Consider the following 22,471-nt stretch of genomic DNA (forward strand, 5'->3'; position numbering starts at 1 on the left):
GAGACGAGGATCACATTACCGGCCTCCATTGACCCCAATTCCGCCGGTGATTGTCGAAATTTGCCCGGGAAGTACCGGCCGAACTTCACCTCCTCATAACTCGCGAACCACTTCAAATTTAAACAATTGGAGACCATATTTGAACTCAGAAGACCCAAAATAGGGGGACAGGGGTGGAAAATTGGACTGGGCTAGCCAGAAACAGCGAGAATCGCCGGAAAACTCAAATCCACCACCGTTGACTTCGCCGGCCCAATCTAGGCGCGTCTGGAGGCGTTTGGCAGGGAAAATTGGAGGTTGGCGTCACCGGGGAATGGGCTCCTTCCCTGGCAGGCGCGTGTGGCCGTCCGGTAGCCAAAAAAGATGCAACAGGGAGAGAGATATTGACGGGAAGGAGAAAATGAAGAAAGAAGGAGAAGAAGGAAGAAGAAGAAGAAAGAAAGAGGGAGGGGCCCGTAGGCCTTTTTTCCCACGTGGGGGAAGGAAAAAAAAGAAAAGCAAAGAAAAGAAAAAGAAAGAAAAAGAAAATAGAAGAAAATAATTAAATAATATTATTGTATAGAATAATAATAAAATAATATGGTATTTAATTATGGTTGACATGTGGCATCTCACTGTTGTGACACATGGCACCCTTTATTAAGTCATACGTGACACACTGTTTACATATTAAAAAATAATATTAAAATAATATTATATTTGAAAAACTCTACAGGTTCATAACTTTCAAACCACATGTCCAAATCGGACGTACCGCTAGTTTATGAACTCGTATCGATGAGTACTTCTCAACCATGCATGAGTCAAAGTTCAACTTTGCATGAACAAAAAGTCAACTCCGGCACCCCTTGGACAATTTGAACCTCAACTTGTTTTGCTCATAACTTTCAAACCATAACTCCGTTTTCGGCGTGCTACTAGTCTATGAACTCATACTAACGTGTACTTTTTAACGGTACCTCGGTCAATGTGAAATTCCACCGGAAGCAAAAAATCAACATTCAACCCCTTCTCGGTCAACGACGGTTAAACCCGATCAACCTTGGTCGAATTTTAGAAATTTCCGATGTACTTTGGGATGGGGTGTTACATGTGAAGTGTGTTTTCTTAGGTTATGCTCAAGGTGTCAAGGGATTTAGGTTGTGGGTTAAAGAAAATTCAGGTTTTGAAGTCACAATAATCAGGGATGTGATAATTGATGAAAATACTATGCCTTGCAAAGTTACTAACCCTGCAGGTACACAATCTGAGAATGAATTGGATAAAAAACAGCTCTAATTATCCAATGAGGTGGAGAACCAAGGTAGTGATGATAATGATCAAGGTGCTGATGAATTAGAGAGGCAACCAGCTGATGAAGAAAGTGAATTAATTGGATCAAAGACACCGACCACATCACTTTCTGATGAAGACACAATTGAAGAGCAAATGATACAGCAATCTCCAAGGTCGAATCAAAGACTAGTAGCATCACCTGGTTATTTGGAGGTCTTATCAAGACTTGGTAGACAATGAACCAAGGTCTTATTTGGAGGCTGTGAGGTTCAAGCAAGCAACTCAATGGATTGAAACTATGAAAGAAGAAATGAAGTCACTTCATGAGAATAAAACATAGGACTTAGTACTAGCTCCTAGAGATAAAAAAATAGTGGATTGTAAATGGATTTATAAGGTTAAAGAAGGGATTATAAGTGCTGAACCAGTGAGGTTTAAAGCCAGACTTGTGGTTAAGGGTTTTACACAAATGGAGGGGATAGATTATAATGAAATTTGCTCTCCAGTTGTGAAGTATACCACAATAAGAACCATTTTGGCTCTGGTAACTCAATTCAATTGGGAATTGGAGCAGCTTGATGTAAAGACAACATTTTTACATGGAAGTTTGGAATAAACTATCTATATGAGACAACCTGAAGGTTTCGAAGTTAAGAAAAAAGGTGGAGAGCTTGTGTGCCTACTTAAGAAGTCACTATATGGTCTCAAACAATTTCCAAGGCAATGGTACAAGAGATTTGATTCTTTTGTGGTAGAAACTGGATTTACAAGAAGTGGTTTTGATAGTTGCCTATATTTTAAAGATACCATGAGTGATAGAGCTGTCTATCTTCTCCTGTATGTTGATGATATGTTAGTGGCTGGTCCAAATCTGAAGATAATACAATCGGTCAAGGAGTTGCTAAAATCTGAATTTGATATGAAGGATTTAGGGACAACAAACAAGATTTTAGGAATATCAATTTTCCGAGATAAGAGAAAATCAGAGATGAAGTTGCTGCAAACTTCTTACTTGCAAAAAGTTATTTCAAGGTTTGCTATGGATAATGCTAAGGTGGTAAATGTTCCACTTGGAGGGTATTTCAAACTTTCAGCTGATCAATGTCCTACTACAGAGCAAGAAAAAGAGGATATGGTAAGAATTCCATGCTTCAATGCTGTTGGTTCAGTTATGTATACAATGATTTGTACAAGGCCGCATCTTGCGCATGCTATTAGTATTCTTAGCAGATATATGGCTAATCTGGGTAAAGCTCATTGGGAGGCTATGAAATGGTTGCTTAGATATGTGAAGCAAACTTTGTATGAAGGATTGATCTATAGAGGAAATCAAGAGAGTGTAAAGCTCAATGGTTATTTAAATTCAGATTATGCAGGAGATAGGGACAAGAGAAGGTCCATTTCATCTTATGCATTTACTTTGTGTGGGAATTGCATAAGCTGGAAGTCTCAATTACAACCAATTATGGCTTTATCAACAACAGAGGCTGAGTATATAGCAGCTACTGAAGCTGCCAAGGAAGCAATTTGGCTTAAAGGATTGCTAATGGAGTTGAAGGTGCTTGATGGAGAGGTTGTGTTATACTCTAACAGCCAGAGTGCAATTCATTTATGCAAGAATCCTGTCTTCCATGAGAGGTCTAAACATATTCAAGTCAAGTACCACTTCATTCGTGACATGAAAACTGAGCAAGTTTTTAAGTTGGAGAAGATACCAACTGAATTTAATCCCTCTGATATGGGAACTAAAGTCCTACCTGTGAGCAAGTTTAATACCTGCAAAAGCTTGCTCAGAGTAGAAGCAGGCTGAACTTGGTGAGAGTTGAAGAGTGCTAGGATGGTGTTGTAAATTTCTGCATGTGATGATGATTTGAGGATTAGGTGGAGATATGTGAGTAAAATAATCCTCAAATCTAGTCAGCTATATATGTGTTTACAAGCTGCTGGCCAGAGAAGAAAGAAGAGGAGATTTCTAGGTTCCAAAACAACAACACTTTGCTGCCACATCAGTTAATAAAGGCAGAAAGGTTATTTCACAGCTTACTTGTCTCGGACAGCTTCACAGCTTGCTTGTTTTGGATGTTGGAGCTGCTTATTTCACAGCTTGTTTGTTTCGGACGTTAGAGCTGCTAGGGATTAATTGGACGCACCATTTTCTTGTCTCGAATAAATAGATGGGCATTTTTCTGGTCTTCTTTTATATATATATATATATATATATATCAGATAGAGAAGGAAAACAGGGTGTGAAAATAGAGAGAAAATTGCAGACCCGTGTAAGCTTTGTGCAAGAAGAATCCTTTGAGTTTTGACAGCCATTCTTTCTTGTTTTTCTTTGTATTCTCAACGTGGGTTTGAGAGAGATCTTTGTGGAGATCGAAGAGTGAATGGGTGTATTGGGTTCTTGGGTTTTGGTTTTGGGAATTCTTGTGTGAATCCTTCATTAAAGAATCTATAACAGCTTGTAGACACTACGTTTACATAGTGCAGAAAGCTCAACACCTGAGCAACGAGGACGTAGGTCGCTTTTGGCCGAACCTCGGTAAATTTTGTGTGTTCTTGTTAGTATTTTTCATTCTGAAATTAGTTCCAGAATTCTATAACATATCTTTTTAATTTACATTATGTGAAAGAGATAATTATATTTAATTTTTATTTTTCTCACTTTTTTTTGTTTGGTTGGATATTATGTATGTTGGAATAAGTATTGAGAGGAATTTGAGTGGAGGTAGCTTAGCTGAAGACACATCAATGGCTAGAAAATCAGATGCGAGTTCGATTAAGCACAGTAAGGCAGGGAAGCTTGTACACAATCACGCATTGTCTATATTAGCCACCAAACCTTTTGATGATAAATTCCCTTTCAAAAAGAAGGTTGTTCATTCCATAAAACTCCTACTTTCATTTTATCTATTTATTTCTTTGTTGCTTTTATATTATTGCAATGGTTAAATTTCAAGTGTTTTTAACTAATAAAAAAGAAGAAGGGATTTTTAAAGAGACAAAGGAAGCTAATCGATCAACTAGCTAGAATAATAGGCCAGGATGATGGTGGTTAAGCTCCAGTTTGGAAGATGACAGCATAAATCTTTAAGAGTGTTTTTATAGTATCTGCTATTTTTAAAAATTGAAATTGTTTACTTTGATAAGTCGGCTCTATTTGAAATTTATTTATCACTTCATTGTAAATCATTTTACAATGCAGTCCAAGCTTTTAAAAGTTGATTTTGTGTGTAATTATTATTATTATTTTTTTTTTTGGCTTTTAAGGATTGGATTTACAAAATTTTATTAACAAATTTTGTGTAGCTTAAGCTGTTAAAGCGAGTTGCTACTGTTAAAGATGATGGGATAGTAGAGGCTGATGATATTGTGGATATTAAACGGAGTTTGAATTTTGGAACTGGTGTTGGTTATGATCAAACTATTGATGAAGCTATGTGATCTCAAGGCACTTGTGGAAGAAGGGGCACTAATGTCTAAAAGAGGCTATATCTCACAAGGTAGTCGGCATACTTTTCCTTTGGTTTTTCCTTTTTTTTTTTTTTTCCCCCATTGAGATTGCTCTTTATTCTTCAATATTAACTATTGGTTGCGGTATATGACCTTTTCCTCTTGGGGTTTGTAAATGTTGATCTGATTATACTATGTAGTTAAGGCAATTCAAATATCATTTCAACAGATATTCATACCCATATCATTCATCTCAAGGGGTATTCAAAAGAAAAAAACAAAATTAAGAAGTTTAAATGCGATTTTTGGCTGCTTCAAGGTTTAAAAGTATTTATTGGAAAGAAAATTCCATTTGTCAAATATTATTTTAATTATACGTTTGTCTTCATATTATTACAAATTTCTTTTTGATTTTCAAGTGTTTTATTTTGGGAATTGCAGATAAGACCCACTCTATCCTAGTGTATAATGTATCTTCTGATTCCTTGTGATATGTAGGGGTAACGTTTTGTTAAGTTTAGAAGGTGGTGGAAGGGTGAAAATATATTTAAGAAGGCATGCATTCTTATTCCAATACATGAAGAGTAATTTTTATCTAATGTTCTTTTTCCAGTATTATAATTCCTCTTTTATTTTTGGTGAGATTTTTTTATTTGGAAATTATATTACTTTCTATTTCTCATGTTCCAACCTGTATCAGTTGAAACATTTAAATTGAACTAGAAGAATTAGGTCTGGCATATAATTAGACCTTGTTGACATCTGAGATTGATTGATAGTAAGAATTCTATTTTGTAAAGGAGAAATTGATCCGGAAGTAACATGCTCTATTGTGCAAATTATGAATTAGTCAAGAGATAGGAGCCAGCGTTAGAGAATAGTGATTGATATTTCAAGTTGTGGTTAGGCACTTTTGTATCAACTGTCAATACAATTTCATATAAGATTGAAGCTGATTAATGTTCTTGTCCTTCTAAAGCATCTATCACACAACATGCAGTAAAGTCATTAAAAAAATAAGGATGGTGCAAATTGCTGCAAGTTCATTAATTAAGAGTACAAAGTAATCTACATACTTTGTACTACAAAGTAATCTACAAATTGCCGCAAGTTCATTAATTAAGAGTGCAAAATAAGGATGGTGCAAGCTGCTGCAAGTTCATTAACTAAGAGTACAAAGTAATTCCACTGTAGAAACTCATAAGAGCCCATTTGTGGCAGTAAAATTCCAGAGATAATATGCAAACTAAATACTATACTTCTAGCAAAGCAACAATGAACATGTACCTTCCCACAGACATTCTTTTACCTTTCCTCTCCACCCTTTCAAACCTGCAATTATATTTGGGTTAGAAAGCCATAAAATAGTACATCAATAACGAAATAAATGTATTCTCTTGAAAACTGTTTCATATGTATGTAAGACAAACTTTACTCCATGAGTAATAAATTAACAACGTAACATAAAAGTGCAAGAGAATTAATTAGCATGGACATTGATTTCTTGTCTATGGCTAAAACCAAAATTACCTGCAGTTCACGATCCTTCAACTTGTGATTGACACATGAAAGGTTGTCCATTGCATTTTGAAGTTCATATCGAATGATGTCATTACCTTTAACCGTAATTGCAAGCTCAGCTTGCAACCGGTCAACTTTCTACTCTTTAGAATAACTATGAATCAATTGCTTAACTTCTCTCTCAATGGACTTGTTAGTAAAGGTTTTGCTTTACGCTCATATCTTATTACATTCTATACATGTGCAACAAAAAGCATTATCCCTAGATTCAGTGATGTGTATGGAGTATGCTGCAACTTAAACAACTTATAGAAGCTAACTATCTTCAGAAAAATAAAATAAATTCAAGAATACAAGCTGTAGAAACATATTTCATAGCAACTTGCATTTGGAGTATGATGATTTGGTTCTGCTGATCCTTTAGCATCCATGCACTAAGCTTGATATTTTGAAGCAGCCAATTCAACTTGTCCTACAACAAAGTAGACATCATTTGCAAACTCCTAATTATGCTTTCAGTTCAACTCTTTAATTGTAACAGGCCAGCCCACCCGCCTATGATATTATCCGCTTTAGGTCCCTCCCTTATAGGTTTAAAACGCATCACAAGGGAGAGGTATCCACACTCTTTTAAGGTATGCTTCATTCCCTTGTCCAACCGATGTGGGATCTCATAATCCACCTCCCTTAGGACCTAGCATCCTCGCTGGCACACCGATCTGAGTACTAGCTCTGATGCCACTGTAACAGCCTAGTCCACCCGCTTGTGATATTATCCGCTTTGGGTCCCGCCCTCATAAGTTTAAAACACGTCATAGGGGAGAGGTATCCATAGCTTTTTAAGGCATGCTTTATTGCCTTCTCCAACTGCTGTGAGATCTCACATTAATCCTTGCACTTTCATCGTTGATTCAACAAGGAAAAAACCATCTAAACCATGATTATTGACTTCCGAGCCCTGCTTAGTTTTCTGAAATTGGCCTGCTTTCCATTTAACAAATTTTGAACATAGCTATGAGCTCTCATTCAACATTGATAATCCTTGATTTTGCAAGCAGCAAACCCAAGTCCACAAGTAAAAAAAGCTCCAAAAGCATGGCTCCCAACAATCCAAAAAGCCACATGCAAGAAAGGAGACGCCATGTTTAGCCATCTTTTGCCACCAAAGCTTTTTCTGAAGCTCCTAGTTTTTTGAGCATGCAAATTTTAAGTTGTTTGTAAAATAAGGAGGTCCATATCCTTTACTAGATTTGTTTATGATCCATAATTTAACTTTATTTGTATGCACATGATGAAGAAACAACCATGATTACATACAACCATGATTCTCAATGGGCCATCAATATTACCAATGAAAATCATCAGTAATCCAATATAGACCTCCATATACTTGCTAAAAAAATTATTGATGGAAACCATCGATAATACTGATGGCCTATCAGTAATTTCCATTTGTCCAATTTTTTCAAATCACATTACCACAATTCAATCCGACAACTTCGATAATGTGTATTTCCATCAGGAGCATGTTAAATATAACTTTATTAATGATTTTGAATAAAAGAATCTACAAAAAGCTTAGAAAAAGTGAGAAAATTGAACAAATTTAAATTATCGACAGTCCATCGGTAATTACCAATGAAAACTGTTAGTAATCCAATATGGGTCTCCATTTAATTTCTAACAACTTTGATAATCTGTGTTTCCACCAACAACATGCTAAATATAACTTTATTAATGATCCTGAACAAAAGAATCCACAAAAGGTTTGGAAAAGTGAGAAAATTACAAACAAAGTTAATTACCAATAGACCATCGGTAATCCAATATAGGTCTCTATTTACTTGCTAGAAAAATTACCGACAGTTTTCATCAATAATTACCAATGGACAGTCAGTAATTTACATTTGTCCAATTTTTTCAAAGTAAATCACCACAATTCAATCTAACAACTTCGATAATGTATGTTTCCACCAAGAACATGCTAAATCTAACTTTATCAATGATCCTCAACAAACAAATCCACAAAACGATTGGAAAAAATGGAAAATTTTCAAATAAAGTTGATTACCGATGGTGTATCGGTAATTACCGATGACACCATTGGTAATCCATATTAGGAATCCATGTGCTCGCCCAAAAAATTACTGACGGTTGCATCGGTAATTACCGATATTCCATCGGTAATTTCAATTTGACCATTTTTTCAAAGTAAATTACCATAATTCAATCCGACAACTTCAATAATATGTGTTTCCACCAAGAACATACTAAATCTAACTTTATTAATGATCCTCAACAAAAGAATCTACAAAAAGATCGAAAAAAGTGAAAACTTTTCAAATAAAGTTGATTACCGATGGTGTATCGATAATTACCGATGAAAATGTTGGTAATCCATATTAAGAGTCCATGTGCTTGCTAGAAAAATTATCGACGGTTGCATTGTTAAATACCGATACTCCATCGATAATTTCAATTTGACCATTTTTTCAAAGTAAATCACCACAATTCAACTCGACAACTTTGATAATGTGTGTTTCCACCAAGAACATGCTAAATCTAACTTTATTAATGATTCTCAATAAAAGAATCCACAAAAAGATTGGAAAAAGTGGAAAATTTTCAAATAAAGTTGATTACCGATGAATTATGTTGATTTGTGGAAACACACATTATCTATGTTGTCAGATTAAATTGTGTTGATTTGTTTTAAAAAATTGGACAAACGTAAATTACCGACGGACCATCGTTAATTACCAATGAAGCCATAGGTAATCAAATTTTTTTGTAATTTTTGCACTTTTTCCAATCATTTTATGCATTTTTTTTGTTCATGATCATTAATAAAGTTAGATTTCCCTTGTTTTTGGTGGAAACACACATTATCGAAGTTATCAAATTGAATTATGATGATTTCCTTTGAAAAAAGGGAACAAAATGAATTACCGATGGGGTATCTGTAATTACCGGTGAACCCATTGGTAATTTTTCAGCAACTACATGGACTCCTAATATGGATTACCGACGGTTTCATTGGTAATTACCGATGCACCATCGGTAATCAGCTTCATTTAAAAAATTTTCCACTTTTTCCAATCTTTTTATGGATTCTTTTATTGATGATCATTAATAAAATTAGATTTAGCATGTTCTTCATGAAAACATACATTATCGAAATTGTGAGATTGAATTGTGGTGATTTACTTTGAGAAAATGGTCAAATTGAAATTATTGACGGGGTATCGATAATTACCGATGCAACTATTGGTAATTTTTCTAGCAAGCAAATAACCTCCTAATATGGATTACCAATGGTTTCATTGATAATTACTGATGCACCATCGGTAATCAACTTTATTTGAAATTTTTCCACTTTTTCTAATCTTTTTGTGGATTCTTTTATTGAGGATCATTAATAAAGTTAGATTTAGCATATTCTAGATGGAAAAGAAAGGAAAAAAATTAAAAAAGAAAGGAAGTGGGGAAAAGACAAAAGAAATGAATTAAAAATAAAAAAAAATAAAAAAAAAAGGTAAACGGTCTTGATGAATGAGAAGAGAAGAGTCAGGTTTTGACAAGGGGAAAAACAATTGCAGAGAGGTGGTGGAAAAGAAAGGAAAAATAAAAATAAAAAAAGGAAGTGAGGAAAAGACAAAAGAAAGTAAGAAAAAACATCTTGATGAAGAAAGAGAGAAGAGCCGGTTTGCATGTCAGGACCCGTTCAAAATTCCTCACGGGAACCCTAGACAAGCCCTGATCCCAGGGAAACCCTACCGGACCCTCCAATGGAAAATCCGGCGGAACCTCCCCTAAGGGTTGGACTTACCACAAATTTTTCCTGCACGAAAAACACTTCTAGAAACATCCCCTTATTCCTCCCACCTTACTACAATTTGTTTCCACAAATTTATAGCATTCCAAAATAACAACAAGGAATCAGTAAGCAATTAAAAAATTATCTGTCTAATCCGTATACAGATCATCATACAAATAATTATGAAATTAATACAATGACAGAAGAAGCAATACAAGATGGAGAGGAAAAAGGGAGAAAATGCTTCTTGGACTTTCGGCAATGAACTGAGACGTCGGGCTTGCCCCGGACGATCAACGTCTCCCAACTTGGGCCTAGGGGAACGGAATTTAAAAACATGAGATGCTAATCATATCAGTGAGTGACCCAATCTATTACACAATTATAATATTAATAATATAACAATAAAAGAAACTTAATTAATCAATACCAACAATTAAATAAATAATTATAATAAATATTTGAAATAATGCTTTTTCTCAAAAATCCTTACAGTTCACTCAGTTGGAAAAGTTCTCATTTTAAAACATTTTCACAAAACCCAATAATTGTACCCCAAAAATCAAGGAATAATTAATTAAATAAATTATAAATAAAATATATTAAATTAAAGATCTAGAATGTATGATAAGAAACAAGAATAATTTTAATAACAATTATTAAATTGTACACAAAATGTCATAAATAAAATAAGCAAAATCACAATAAAATTTACATTAAAATAATCAAGAAAATATCAAATTAAACGAAATGCAATAATTTACAATGCACATAAATACAAATATTAATTTAGAACTCAATATATACATTGAAAGCATTTCAAAAATCCAATAATTAAATTTAGAATAAAACATCACTAGATAAAATAAATAAAATCATAAATAACTTGTATTAAGAAATTTGGCATAAAACAAAAATAAACTCAGTGTATAATTTATAAAATTTATTGTTTAAATCAATGAAATAATCAAGAAAACATTTTAATAGATCTTAAACTTCAATTTAAAATAGATAAAAGAATACAATAAAATTCATGTTAAAATCTCAAAATTTAAATAAATAATATCAACATGGTAAAATAAAATTCTAAAACACCAATTTAAAATAATTGATAAAAACATGAATAAATACATTTTAGAAAATACTAATTGTAAATAGGTGATAAAATAAATTAAATATATTTAATTTAAATGCTGCCATAAAACTTTAAGATTTGAAATTTATATCTGAAAAATAATACTTAAGGCACCACACTATATACCAGTGATGCCCTACGATACCCAGTGTCCCGAGCACCGTCCAGCGGGAGGTTAAAGAGAGAAACTTGCATACGGTCGCTTCGGCGTCCCGACAGCGCCGCTGCTTAAACTGTCAGCCCGGCCATAGAGGGGGCGGCTTATGGCCAATATCAAACTTGCCTTCCCTTGGTCCGATGGCAACTCACGGGAGACATTATAACTTGTGCACTCATCCACATATACAGTACAGAACACTAGTACTGTATGAGTGCGTCTAAAACTAATAACTAAGTTTATTATTAAAATACCAAATTTTTCCAAAATTCACCATGAGAATTATAACATTTTTCAAATTCACATTCCCATATTTTTCTTTAATATCACCAGCATAAATCCATCGATATAAATTACATCAATTTCAAATCCATCAATAAAATCAACAATAATTTAAAATAAATGTTTCTTCAATTCCTCAAATTCCAAAATATAATTAAATCACATGATAAACATAACAATTATAAAAGGAAATTGAAATCACAATTTCTTTTAATTCCCAAATATATTTTTGGCAATATAATTTAGATGGAAATTCTCTTAATATCAAATACATAAAACATATTTATCAAATATTTAATTATGAAATATTCCAACAATGAAATTTGATAATAATTACCAAAATCTCAAATTCCTTAAAACCAAAATATTTTATAATGCACAAATATTTAATTCCATTCAATTTTGGCATCAAAATTCCAAATATAAATTTACAAAATATTTAACATATAAAACATATTCTTCAAATAACCAATTAACACAAAATATATATATTTTAACATCCCAAAATAAATTTGAAGGTGGGTCACTCACCTCGAGCACGCAATCCAACCAAGATCCTCCATAGGATCAATTTTATGGCTCACACGTGCTCCTAAAACGACAATATTACACAGGGTCAAATAAATTAATATTTTATTCGGGTAAATAATACCCGGTACCCGGGGGGCTAACACAAACGATAGCCAAAATTTACAAGTAATATACCGAATCGAAGCTTGTGAAACAAGGATTACAAATCTGGTCTTACTTCCCAGAGATCGGACCCGAGATGGCAGGAATCTCATCGGAAAGCTCTCGGATTTTAGACCCTCGATTCTCACAATCCGTTAAGAATTGAGGAAAGTGGACACCGGATTTGGGTTCAAGGGGGCGAAATTAGTGGGAAAGGATGGGTGGGGTGATCGGAAACTCACCGGAATTGGGTTTTCCAGTGAGCCACCGTGGTCACCGGAATCCGCCATCGCCGGCGCCGCGTCCGGTGGCCACTGGTCGTGATTTTTGGAGGAATGCAGATCGGGGAATGGGTGAAGGGATGGGACTGGCGGTGAGGCAAACGGAGGCCGGAATAGGGAGAAATCTGGGTTTGGAGAAATCGACGCCGCGGGAAAAAGTCTCAATCCGGGCACGTCAACGGTTGGTTGACCGTGATTTTTGGCTGGCCGGCTGGTTTTCAAGTGAACTTCGAGGTAGGGTGGTGCATGTACAGAAAGGGTGGTCGGAAAATGGCAAATCGGCGGTGTTCGGTTGGGTTTCTCTCTCTAGCTCTCTCTCTCTCCTCCCCTCTCTATTTCACACGGCTCCCACGTGGGTTAAGCCAATAAAAAGCCATCCTGTGGGTGCCACTATGCACTCATAGGACTAGCTGAGGGCTTGACACGTGGCATCCAATTTACAAACTAATAAAATAATATAAAATAATAAGGTATACGAAAACTTTGTGAGTCCATAATTTTTTAGCCAAATGTCCAATTTAAACATGCCACTAGTCTATGAACTCGTATCGATGAGTACTTCATAACCATGAATGAGTCAAAGCTCAACTTTGCATGAACAAAAAGTCAACTCCGGCACCCCTTGGACAGTTTTGACATCAACTTGTTTTGCTCATAACTTTCAATCTGTAGCTCTGTTTTCAATGTGCTACTAGTCTATGGACTCGTGACAACATGTACTTTTTAACGGTACCTCAGTCAATGTGAAATCCCATCAGGAGCAAAAAGTCAACATTTAACCCCTTCTCAGTCAACTACAGTCAAACCGATCAACCTTGGTCAAATTTTAGAAATTCCGATGTACTTTGGGACAGGGTGTTACATTACAAGAGTGGAGTTTGAAAGAGTTTTCAACAGTGAAAGACAGAAAAAATAAAGTTTAATTTTGACATAAAGGTATTTTAGAATATTAAAAAATAAAAAGATAAAACAAAAAGGATGGAGAAGGAAATTGTATAAATCGTTAAAGCCCTGTCCAAAGGGACAAATGACCAAATTCCCCTTCATCCTTGTCAACTAGAACAATTGATGATAATTGGGATCCAAATATTTCAATGTACTCTGAGATCCTATCAAAACAAGCCCAGATGAAGTAGACGAAGTTTCCCAAAATACCAAAGGCCTCCAAAGCCCAAAATTCACAACCTTGGTTCTTATATCTTTCTCGTTCATCGTTGATTCTAGATGTGACAGCCCAAACCACCCGCGTCTGATATTGTCCTCTTTGGGTTTGTCACCCACTTATATGGTATGCTTTGTTTTCCTTTCCAACCGATATGGAACTTCACAATCCACCCCCCTTGGGGCCCAGCGTCCTCGCTGGCATATCGATCCGGGTACTGGCTCTGATACCATCTGTGGCAGCCCAGACCACCCGCGTCCAATATTATCCTCTTTGGGTTTGGAGAATCCTCTTACAACCCAGCCCTTAAGGTTTTGTCAAAACACATCGTACGGGAAAGGTATCAACACCCACTTATATGGCATGCTTCGTTCCCCTTTCCAACCGATGTGGGACTTCACACTAGAGCTTTTAGTTTTTAAAACTTGCTCTATACCAATGGAATTTTTTTTTTTTAATATAGTAACAGAAAATAACTCAAATTTTTTAAAATATAATAAAAAAATCAAAAGAGTTTTTAATAATTTTAGAGAAAAGTAGAGTGGGAAAAGAAATTTTAACGGTGCAAATAGCAGCACCCAAATGAATATTAGAAAGGTACCTTATTTGACTTGGAGGAGATTAGAAAATGAGTAAAAAAAGTGTGGATACGTTTCAATAAAGGAAAAAAACACACTACCACATCAAAATGAATATAAATATAAACTGTTTATAAGTTAGCTTAGCGTACATCATCTTGTGCTAAAAAAAAATTTTCCTCTTTGATTTAGTATTTTTGTTTAGAAGAACAGTCTTTCAGTTTTGAATCTCTGTCCTCATCATAAACTAATTATATATTTTAACACTTGCCATTTGTCTAGAGGGACGCTAAGTATTTTTGATGCGTACTAGTTCATGATAAATTAAGCTCAAGATTAATATTTAACTATGGACATTGTTGTTGCATAGATAATTTTTTTTTAAATAATTTATTTTATTCTCAATTATGTAAATTAAATACAGACTACGCAAGGACTGGTTAATGAAGAAATTTATCTTGGTCATGTGTAAAAAGAAAAAATAGCTTGCAATTAAGAATGCTCTGTTTGTGTATATATATATATATATATCATACATAGAGAGAGAGGGAAACAACAACTTTGGCATAGAAATTTGTCTAGTAATAAACAGAGCACTCTGTCCTAATCAATTATAAAAAGTCATGTAGTCAATAATGCTCAGTCAAATAAGTTATTTATTTCTCACCAGCGCTAATGATCATGAGTGAGACATGAGAGATGATAAATATTAATTGAGTGCCTTTAACTATATATTGATTTTTTTATATAAAAAATCTTATTAAAAAAAGTCATCCCTTTTGGATGCTCAATTAAATTGTTTATATGGATACATTGATTTTTCATATATTGATTTTTTATTTTTTTTTTCATACACATGGAATTTCAAAACTAGTGGACTTCTAAATTTAACCCCTGGATCTGGAGAACGGCCATGATTAAATTTCATAATATAGGATTTGTGTTAAAGATGATTTATTACGTTAAGAATTGTTACACATATATACCATCGTAGTGGTGATACAAAAGGAAATAAAGATATTACAACAAACCTATGTACGGACTAAAGAACATTACACACAATTTGTAAGGAGAGTATATTATAGTCATTTTTCTTTCCTAATACATAACAAACACTAAAAACCAGAGCCTTATATCTATATATATATATATATATATAAATAATCCGTTATGCTTTACCATGACTAATTGACTAAAAACTCTATATTTCTTTACTTTTTTTGTTTTGGGCTCTCTCGCTTAGAACTTTTCCATCTATATATTTTTATTAGATCCTATGTTATATCATTATGTCTTCAATGATTCAGATGTTGATGATGCTTGCTGGCGTGTAGCTTCACTAGCGTTCAGTTTTTGTTTGACGGCTGGTGAGAATAAAAGTAAAAAAGGAGGAGAATTGGGTGGTCCTTGCAGTATTTGTTTGGAGGATTTCTCGGCTGAGGGGATTCAAGATTACCAGTTGAATATTCTGCAATGCAGCCATGTGTATCACAAAAACTGCATCCATAGGTGGCTTAAAAAACACAAAACTTGTCCTCTCTGCAGAAGGTCATCATAGATATAGTTTTGTGAAGATTTTTTATATTTTTTAATTTTTTTTTTACATGTTTAAGATTGATTACTGATATTTATGATGATTTCTGTTTTTGTTCCATCTTTTTATTTTCGTGTTTTATTTTGGTGGTATATTTTGGCTTTGTTGAACACCTAATTAATACTAATTTATGTTATTCATTAGTCTTTTAAATTGCTAATTTTGATTAAGTAGAAGTATGCAACATAAGAAGAAATTAAATCATGTTTCTCTTTGATGCTAAATGTGTCAAATAACTGACTATTTTTGTTTTATTTGTTGAACATTTAATACTATCTAAATATTGATAAGTTTAAATAAATATGAATAATGTCAAAAATACCAAGTAAATATATTAAGATATATACAAAATCCATAATGCATATCATATATTAATATATTATTAGTTAACATATTAATATAATTTTGGTATACTAATTAGTATATTCATTTTGAGATGGACTCTTTGCCACGATATACCAGTCAACCTATGTAATATTCACATTTTATATAAACTTTTAAAGCTGTAAACAATTAATGAAATTAAATTTATAAAAGTTTTAATTAATTAATTAATTATTTATTTATTTATTTAACTTGTACTGTTGCAGCCTTGTGGTTAAGTGACCTGAAAAGGGTCTTCTTGATCCTGGGTTCAAGTGTATGAGCATGCAAGCAGGTTTGGTTTTTTGCTTTTTGGTTATATATATATATATATATATATATATACAGTTCGTCTATGGTGCGGACGGTCCTCATGCGGATCACAGTATTGGTGACGGTTTTTTATAATATTGGTGACGATTTTCTAAAAAACCGTCGTTAATACTATAAAAAACCGTCACTAATTCTACGGTCCTCACCATAGAATTTCCGTATATATATATATATATATATATATATGTATATATACAAATATTTTGGTTCACACAAATACAGTGAAGTCTCAAGAAATGAAGAGTATATATATATATGTATGTATACAAATATTTTGGTTCACACAAATACAGTGAAGTCTCAAGAAATGAAGACAAAAGTCATATATCAAGAAGTAGGAGAAGGTGGAGTTGGATCATTGGACAGTGTAAGAATAAGAACAGATCAGATAATTAGGGGTGCATTGGCATATTCAAGGCTCCAATGTAACAGCCCAGTCCATCCGTATGAAATATTGTCTTCTTTGGGCCTAGCCCGCACGATTTTAAAAGGCCTCTCAAGAGAAAGGTATCCACATCATCTTATAAGGCATGCTTCGTTCCCTTTTCCAACCGATATGAGATCTCACAATCCACTCCCCTTAACGCTGGCACACCGATCCGGGTCTGGTTCTGATACCAATTGTAACAGCCCAGTCCACCCGCATGAGATATTGTTCGCTTTGGACCTAATCCGAATAGTTTTAAAAGGCTTCTCAAGGGAAAGGTATCCACACCTTTTTATAAGACATGCTTCGTTCTTCTTTCTAACTGATATAGGATCCCACATCCAAGAAAATGTCACGGTTGTGACTGTGTTCTACCACTTGGTTTGTGTCTGTGTTCTGCCGCTTGTATTCTGCCACTTGGATTGTGGCTGTATTCTGCCACTTGAACTGCCACTTGTATTCTGGCATATTCAAGCCACCAAGACAATGTCACTTGTTTGCCAACGCGAACCCCACGTGTTTGCTTTATAAAGATTGTTCCAAAATTTCCTTTTGTTTTATATAATTATTGTTTGGCTACTTGTCACTTTTAAACAGGCTTTTGTATTGATCAGCAATGTATAAAATAAAGTTTTAATTAATTCACTCAGCATCAATTCATGAGGTGAGATTTTATTTTGTTTTTTTATTTTTTTTATTTTTTGTTTTTGCTAGTGTGGCAGGCCCCAGGCACCCTTATTCAAGAGTCGAACCCGCACCACAGCGTGGGTTGTTGAGCTGCCACTTGTATTCTGCCACTTGAGCTGCCACTTGGGTCGTGGTTCTGACTGTGTTCTGCCACTTGAGCTGCCGCTTGGATTGTGGCTGTATTCTGCCGCTTGAACTGCCACTTGTATTCTGCCACTTAAGCCGCCGCATGGATTGCGGCTGTGTTCTGCCACTTGTATTCTGCCACTTAAGCAGCCGCTTGGATTGTGGCTGTGTTCTGCCACTGTGACCCTTCACGGGGTGAGATTCACACAATTAAGCATATGGAAAGTGAATATTAGAAACCAGCCTTATTTGACTTGGTGGAGGTCAGAAAATGAGTCCAAAAAAATAATAATAATAAAATAATTGAGGTTACGTTTCAGTAAAGGAAAAAAACTCTACAACACCAATTATTGACCCAAACCATTGTTCGGAAAAGTAAAAATGTATAAATCAAAAAATTGCTGATATGGACATATAAGACCTTAGCTATCTTATATAAAGGTCTAGCTACCAAAATTAATGTATTATGCTATCAAATTGGAGAGATAGGTATGATGGATCCTGAGTTATACAAAGCTGCAATTGATGGAACCTTATCTGAAACAATATTGCGGGCTGCTGCTGATTCAAATCAGCTGGTGACAGGAGGGGGAAAAAACACCATTCTTCATGTAGCTGCAAAATCTGGTAATTTGCAAATTAACACAGAAGAAGAAGGTGATGATGATCATCGTCACGGTCATCCTCTGTTGTGTTTCCTTTACCATCAAAACGCCGAATGGAACACTCCGCTTCATGTTGCAGCAAAATCAGGGCATGTTGAAATGGTTAGGCTTCTGATTGTTGAGGCAAGAAAGATGGATGCTCAACATAAGAGAAAGCTAGTGACTATGAAGAATTTTGAGGGAGATACAGCCCTCCATGAAGCTGTTCGACATAATCGATTCGAGATTGTCAAGTTGCTTATTCATGAAGATTCAAATTTGGCTTCTGTTTTGAATGGCCATGGAGAATCTCCTCTTTTCATGGCTGTTGATAGAAGCTTTTATGAAATTGCCCTTCTCATCTTGGATGCTACTGCTCCCAATAATTGCTCTTTTGATGGAAGGAACGGCATGAATATCTTGCATGCAGCTGTAATTCGAGCTCCAATTCCTGGTACTATTACTACTAATCTGCTCCATCTTCCCCTCTAAATTTCATTACTAATATTATTATGTACTTTCTTAGTTGCATTAAACCAAGTGGTAGATTAGTCCTATGATTTTCTATTGTTTAGTTATACAAACAAGCAATAACGATTTAATTAATTTATTAAACTTGTTTTTGGGTTTTTTCTGCTATCCGCTCAAAATATTTCTCACTATTTGATCGATTCCTATACCTGTGCAGAATTTGTACAATAGGTGTTCTTCAAACTTTCTTCTTCTTCAGTGTTGGAAAAAGCTGATGATTTTGGGTGGATTCCTCTTCACTATGCAGCACACTTGGGCAATAAAGAACTCGTTGAACTATTTCTAAATCATAACAATTCCCTTGCTTACAAAAAGAACGAGAAGGGTATGTCCCGACATTTGTGAGTTGAAGGATCACAGATATCGGACCGCTTTTCATGTTGCTGTGGAAAGTAGAGAGGAAGAGATGGTGAAATTTTTATTGGAATCAGTAGCATTTCAGGATCTTATAGATGAGAAAGATAATGAAGGAAATACAGCTTTGCATATAGCCTCTTATGGAGGAGATTTCAAAATTTTACAAATTCTGGCAAATGACTGAAATGTTGACAGAGGGGCAACAAACAAGGGTGGCATGACATTTGCGGACATTATCCTATCAACCAATCTACTCAACGATACTGAAATTGTAAGTATTCATGCATGATCTGTCCCACGTTACAAAACATACGAATATTAGAAATGGTCCACCTTCTAATCTAATACCGTGTTAAATTACTATTATTCCGAATTCTAAGACAATGTTGAATTACCATTGTTTGAAAATTTTGAAGTGTTTGGATAGGGGTGGTTTCATTATGATGATTTAAAAGGCTTCAAAGCTTAATTAGATTAGTATAGGCTGTAGCCAATAGCTAGATATGTTGTGTTCCTATGAAAAAGCATACCATTGGTTAAAGCAGTTAAGATAGAAAATAACACGTGTCTATGCAGCTTGAAATTATGTCAGAGTTGGAAAGAGAGGTTGGTTTACTTGGTTTGGGAAGGAAGTTAATAAGAGAAACTAAAGAAGCAGAGAATGCTGAAATGGGAAAACAAGAAGAGCAGCAAAGAGAGCACAAAAAATCGGAAGAAGAACAAAGAGGTAAAGATATTGCAAATCTCTGTTTATTGATAGCCACAATCATCGCCACCGCCACATTCGCAGCAGCTATCCAAATCCCCGGTGGATATGACGACAAAGGCCGTGCAATTTTAAGGAGAAAAACAAAGTTCATACTTTTCACAGTCTATGATATACTTGCTTTTTTCTTGTTACTTTCTCCATTCTCATCCAATTTAGTTTACCGGCATTGGGTTTTACCCGCTATTTCACAATGATTTTGACGACCACTTTAACAAGTGCTTCGCTAGCCTTTATGATGCTTGCTTTTGAGCAAGGTATAAAGGCAGTACTCTCCCCTAAAAAAAAAGATTTTCTTAATATTCCGTTCACGGCCATCGTCATGGTAACCTCGATCTCAATTATATTTTCAATGTTCTTCTGTAAAAAAAGCTGTACTAAATTTGATATTGTTGTTACTAAAATTGTGAAAAAAAAAAAAAAAACCTGAATAACCTAGATGGTTGTTGTAATTAAGATATTATTGTTAATAAAATTGAGTGGGTTTTTTTTTTTCCCATTGTTATATGGATGATTCGGAACATCTGATAGATTCATATGTAGTGCAATATTAACCATATAATTCTAATTTGGCGACATTTTTTTTATCCTTGCTCTATATATATAAATAAATTATTGTAATATGTAATAGTAATACAAATGTAAATTTTCATTTTTTGTATCTTCATAAAATTTGACTTAATAATTTAATAAAAAAATGTATGTTGGTCTAGTAGAAACAATTAGAAGATTTAAATTGATCCTGTCTGGCGAATTAGATGGTCTCCCTAAACAGGCTTTTTATTTGGTAGGTAACATCCATGAAGCTACAATTGAGTGGGTTTTTTCCCATTGTTATATGGATGATTCGGAACATCTGATAGGTTCATATGTAGTGCAATATTAACCATATAATTCTAATTTTTATTTCTTAGAATTATGTTTCTATTCTTCTTTCGGTAACTAAACAATCTTAGATTTGGAGAACTTTGTTTTTAAGGAATGTGGTCGACATGTATGTTATCAAAGAAGTCTGATTACTTCTTGTTTTCTATGGCTTGAGGTCTTCTTAGTTATTTTTGGATTTTTCTTCAAATCAATTTATAAAGTTTATTTTGGTTCTTTGTGGTTCAATACATGTTGCGAAATATTTCTAATATTTACACCAAAAAAAAAAAAAAAAAAAATCTAATTTTTCTTTTATATATATAAATAGTGCACCGACTACATAATCCTATATTCCATTTCGTAGAAATATAGTGTAAGCAATCTCAGAATTGGAAAACTTTGATACATTTGGACCATGGTCAAACTTGCTATATGTAATCAAAATATTGCACATTGCCAAGCTCTGTTTTTAAACAGAGCAACTTTGCCTAATAACAGGATTTTTTTTTGGACATAAACAGAGCATTTTTGTCCTAATCAAAGGTTGTTTGTCTAGCAATTGGAAAAATGATCAGCCAGCGCTGGCTGAAGACACTCTATTTTAATCATTTTTGAAATTTCTATTGACTTATTTGAACTCATTCCCTAGTTCAATAGTTTTATAATAAAAATATATATGATACTTAATTTAATTTAATTTAATTTAATATAATAAAGAGCAAATTAATCTAATAAAAAGTACAACTTATATTATGCTTGCTTTTATTTTCATATATAAATATATGATTCTTATCACATGGGAAAAACTGGTAAAACTTACAAAATTAAATTATTATGTTATGTACAAATATATGCTTTCTTATTGCATGGCACAAATTTAGTCATTAGATTCGATTTTGTCTATGATTTTCTATTGTATGAGGCTTAAAGATAACTAAAATAGCAAAAATAAAAAACAAACAACAAAAAAAAAAAATGTCATAACAAATAAAAGTAAAAGAGCATTAATTACACTTCTTCTCATCTAAAGCATTTTGATCATTTCCATAGACATTATGCTTCTTAAATATTTTTTTCCGAACATGAAAAACATAATCAAATGTTAGAAGTTAGACAACATCATAAGTTATGGTAGTTATTGCTTGGATTAATATATATGAAAAAAACTGACGTATAAAATAATTAGTGTACCAGTGATCATAATACAATGATTACTTGGTATCTCATGCAAACTTTTAGCTCTTTGGATTGAAGGATTCTTTATAAAATGCCCCTACAATTGGTAGGAATGACAAATAAATGTCCTTTTAAGTCAAACAAATCTCCCACACAACAAAATAGGCAATTTTGATAAAATCTTGCAAAGAAATATTAAAATAGTTTGTACTAAAATAGGTATACATTTTTGCTAATTACTTGATAAGCTCACTAAGTGGAAATTCC

General features: G+C 33.9%; 2 protein-coding genes across 3 annotated transcripts in view; one reads left to right on the forward strand and one right to left on the reverse strand.

The window, feature by feature from the left end:
• The window catches only part of LOC107412847 (nascent polypeptide-associated complex subunit alpha-like protein 1), a 444,693-nt gene that overhangs the window by 85,263 nt on the left and 336,959 nt on the right, over positions 1 to 22,471 (reverse strand). The window lies entirely within an intron of this gene.
• Positions 18,239 to 22,471, forward strand: part of LOC107412808 (uncharacterized) — a 123,489-nt gene continuing 119,256 nt past the window's right edge. The window contains exons 1-3 of one of the 2 annotated variants that reach the window (XM_016020628.4): positions 18,240 to 18,961; positions 19,196 to 19,666; positions 19,972 to 20,545. In XM_016020628.4, coding sequence (XP_015876114.3) covers positions 18,355 to 18,961; positions 19,196 to 19,209 — 621 coding nt within the window. In that variant the 5' untranslated portion in view covers positions 18,240 to 18,354 and the 3' untranslated portion in view covers positions 19,210 to 19,666; positions 19,972 to 20,545. Of the gene's footprint in view, positions 18,962 to 19,195; positions 19,667 to 19,971; positions 20,546 to 22,471 lie in introns of those variants that run through there. The other variant, XM_060819404.1, reaches the window with a different exon arrangement.

Source organism: Ziziphus jujuba, chromosome 8 (assembly GCF_031755915.1).
Source record: "Ziziphus jujuba cultivar Dongzao chromosome 8, ASM3175591v1".
NCBI lineage: Eukaryota > Viridiplantae > Streptophyta > Magnoliopsida > Rosales > Rhamnaceae > Ziziphus > Ziziphus jujuba.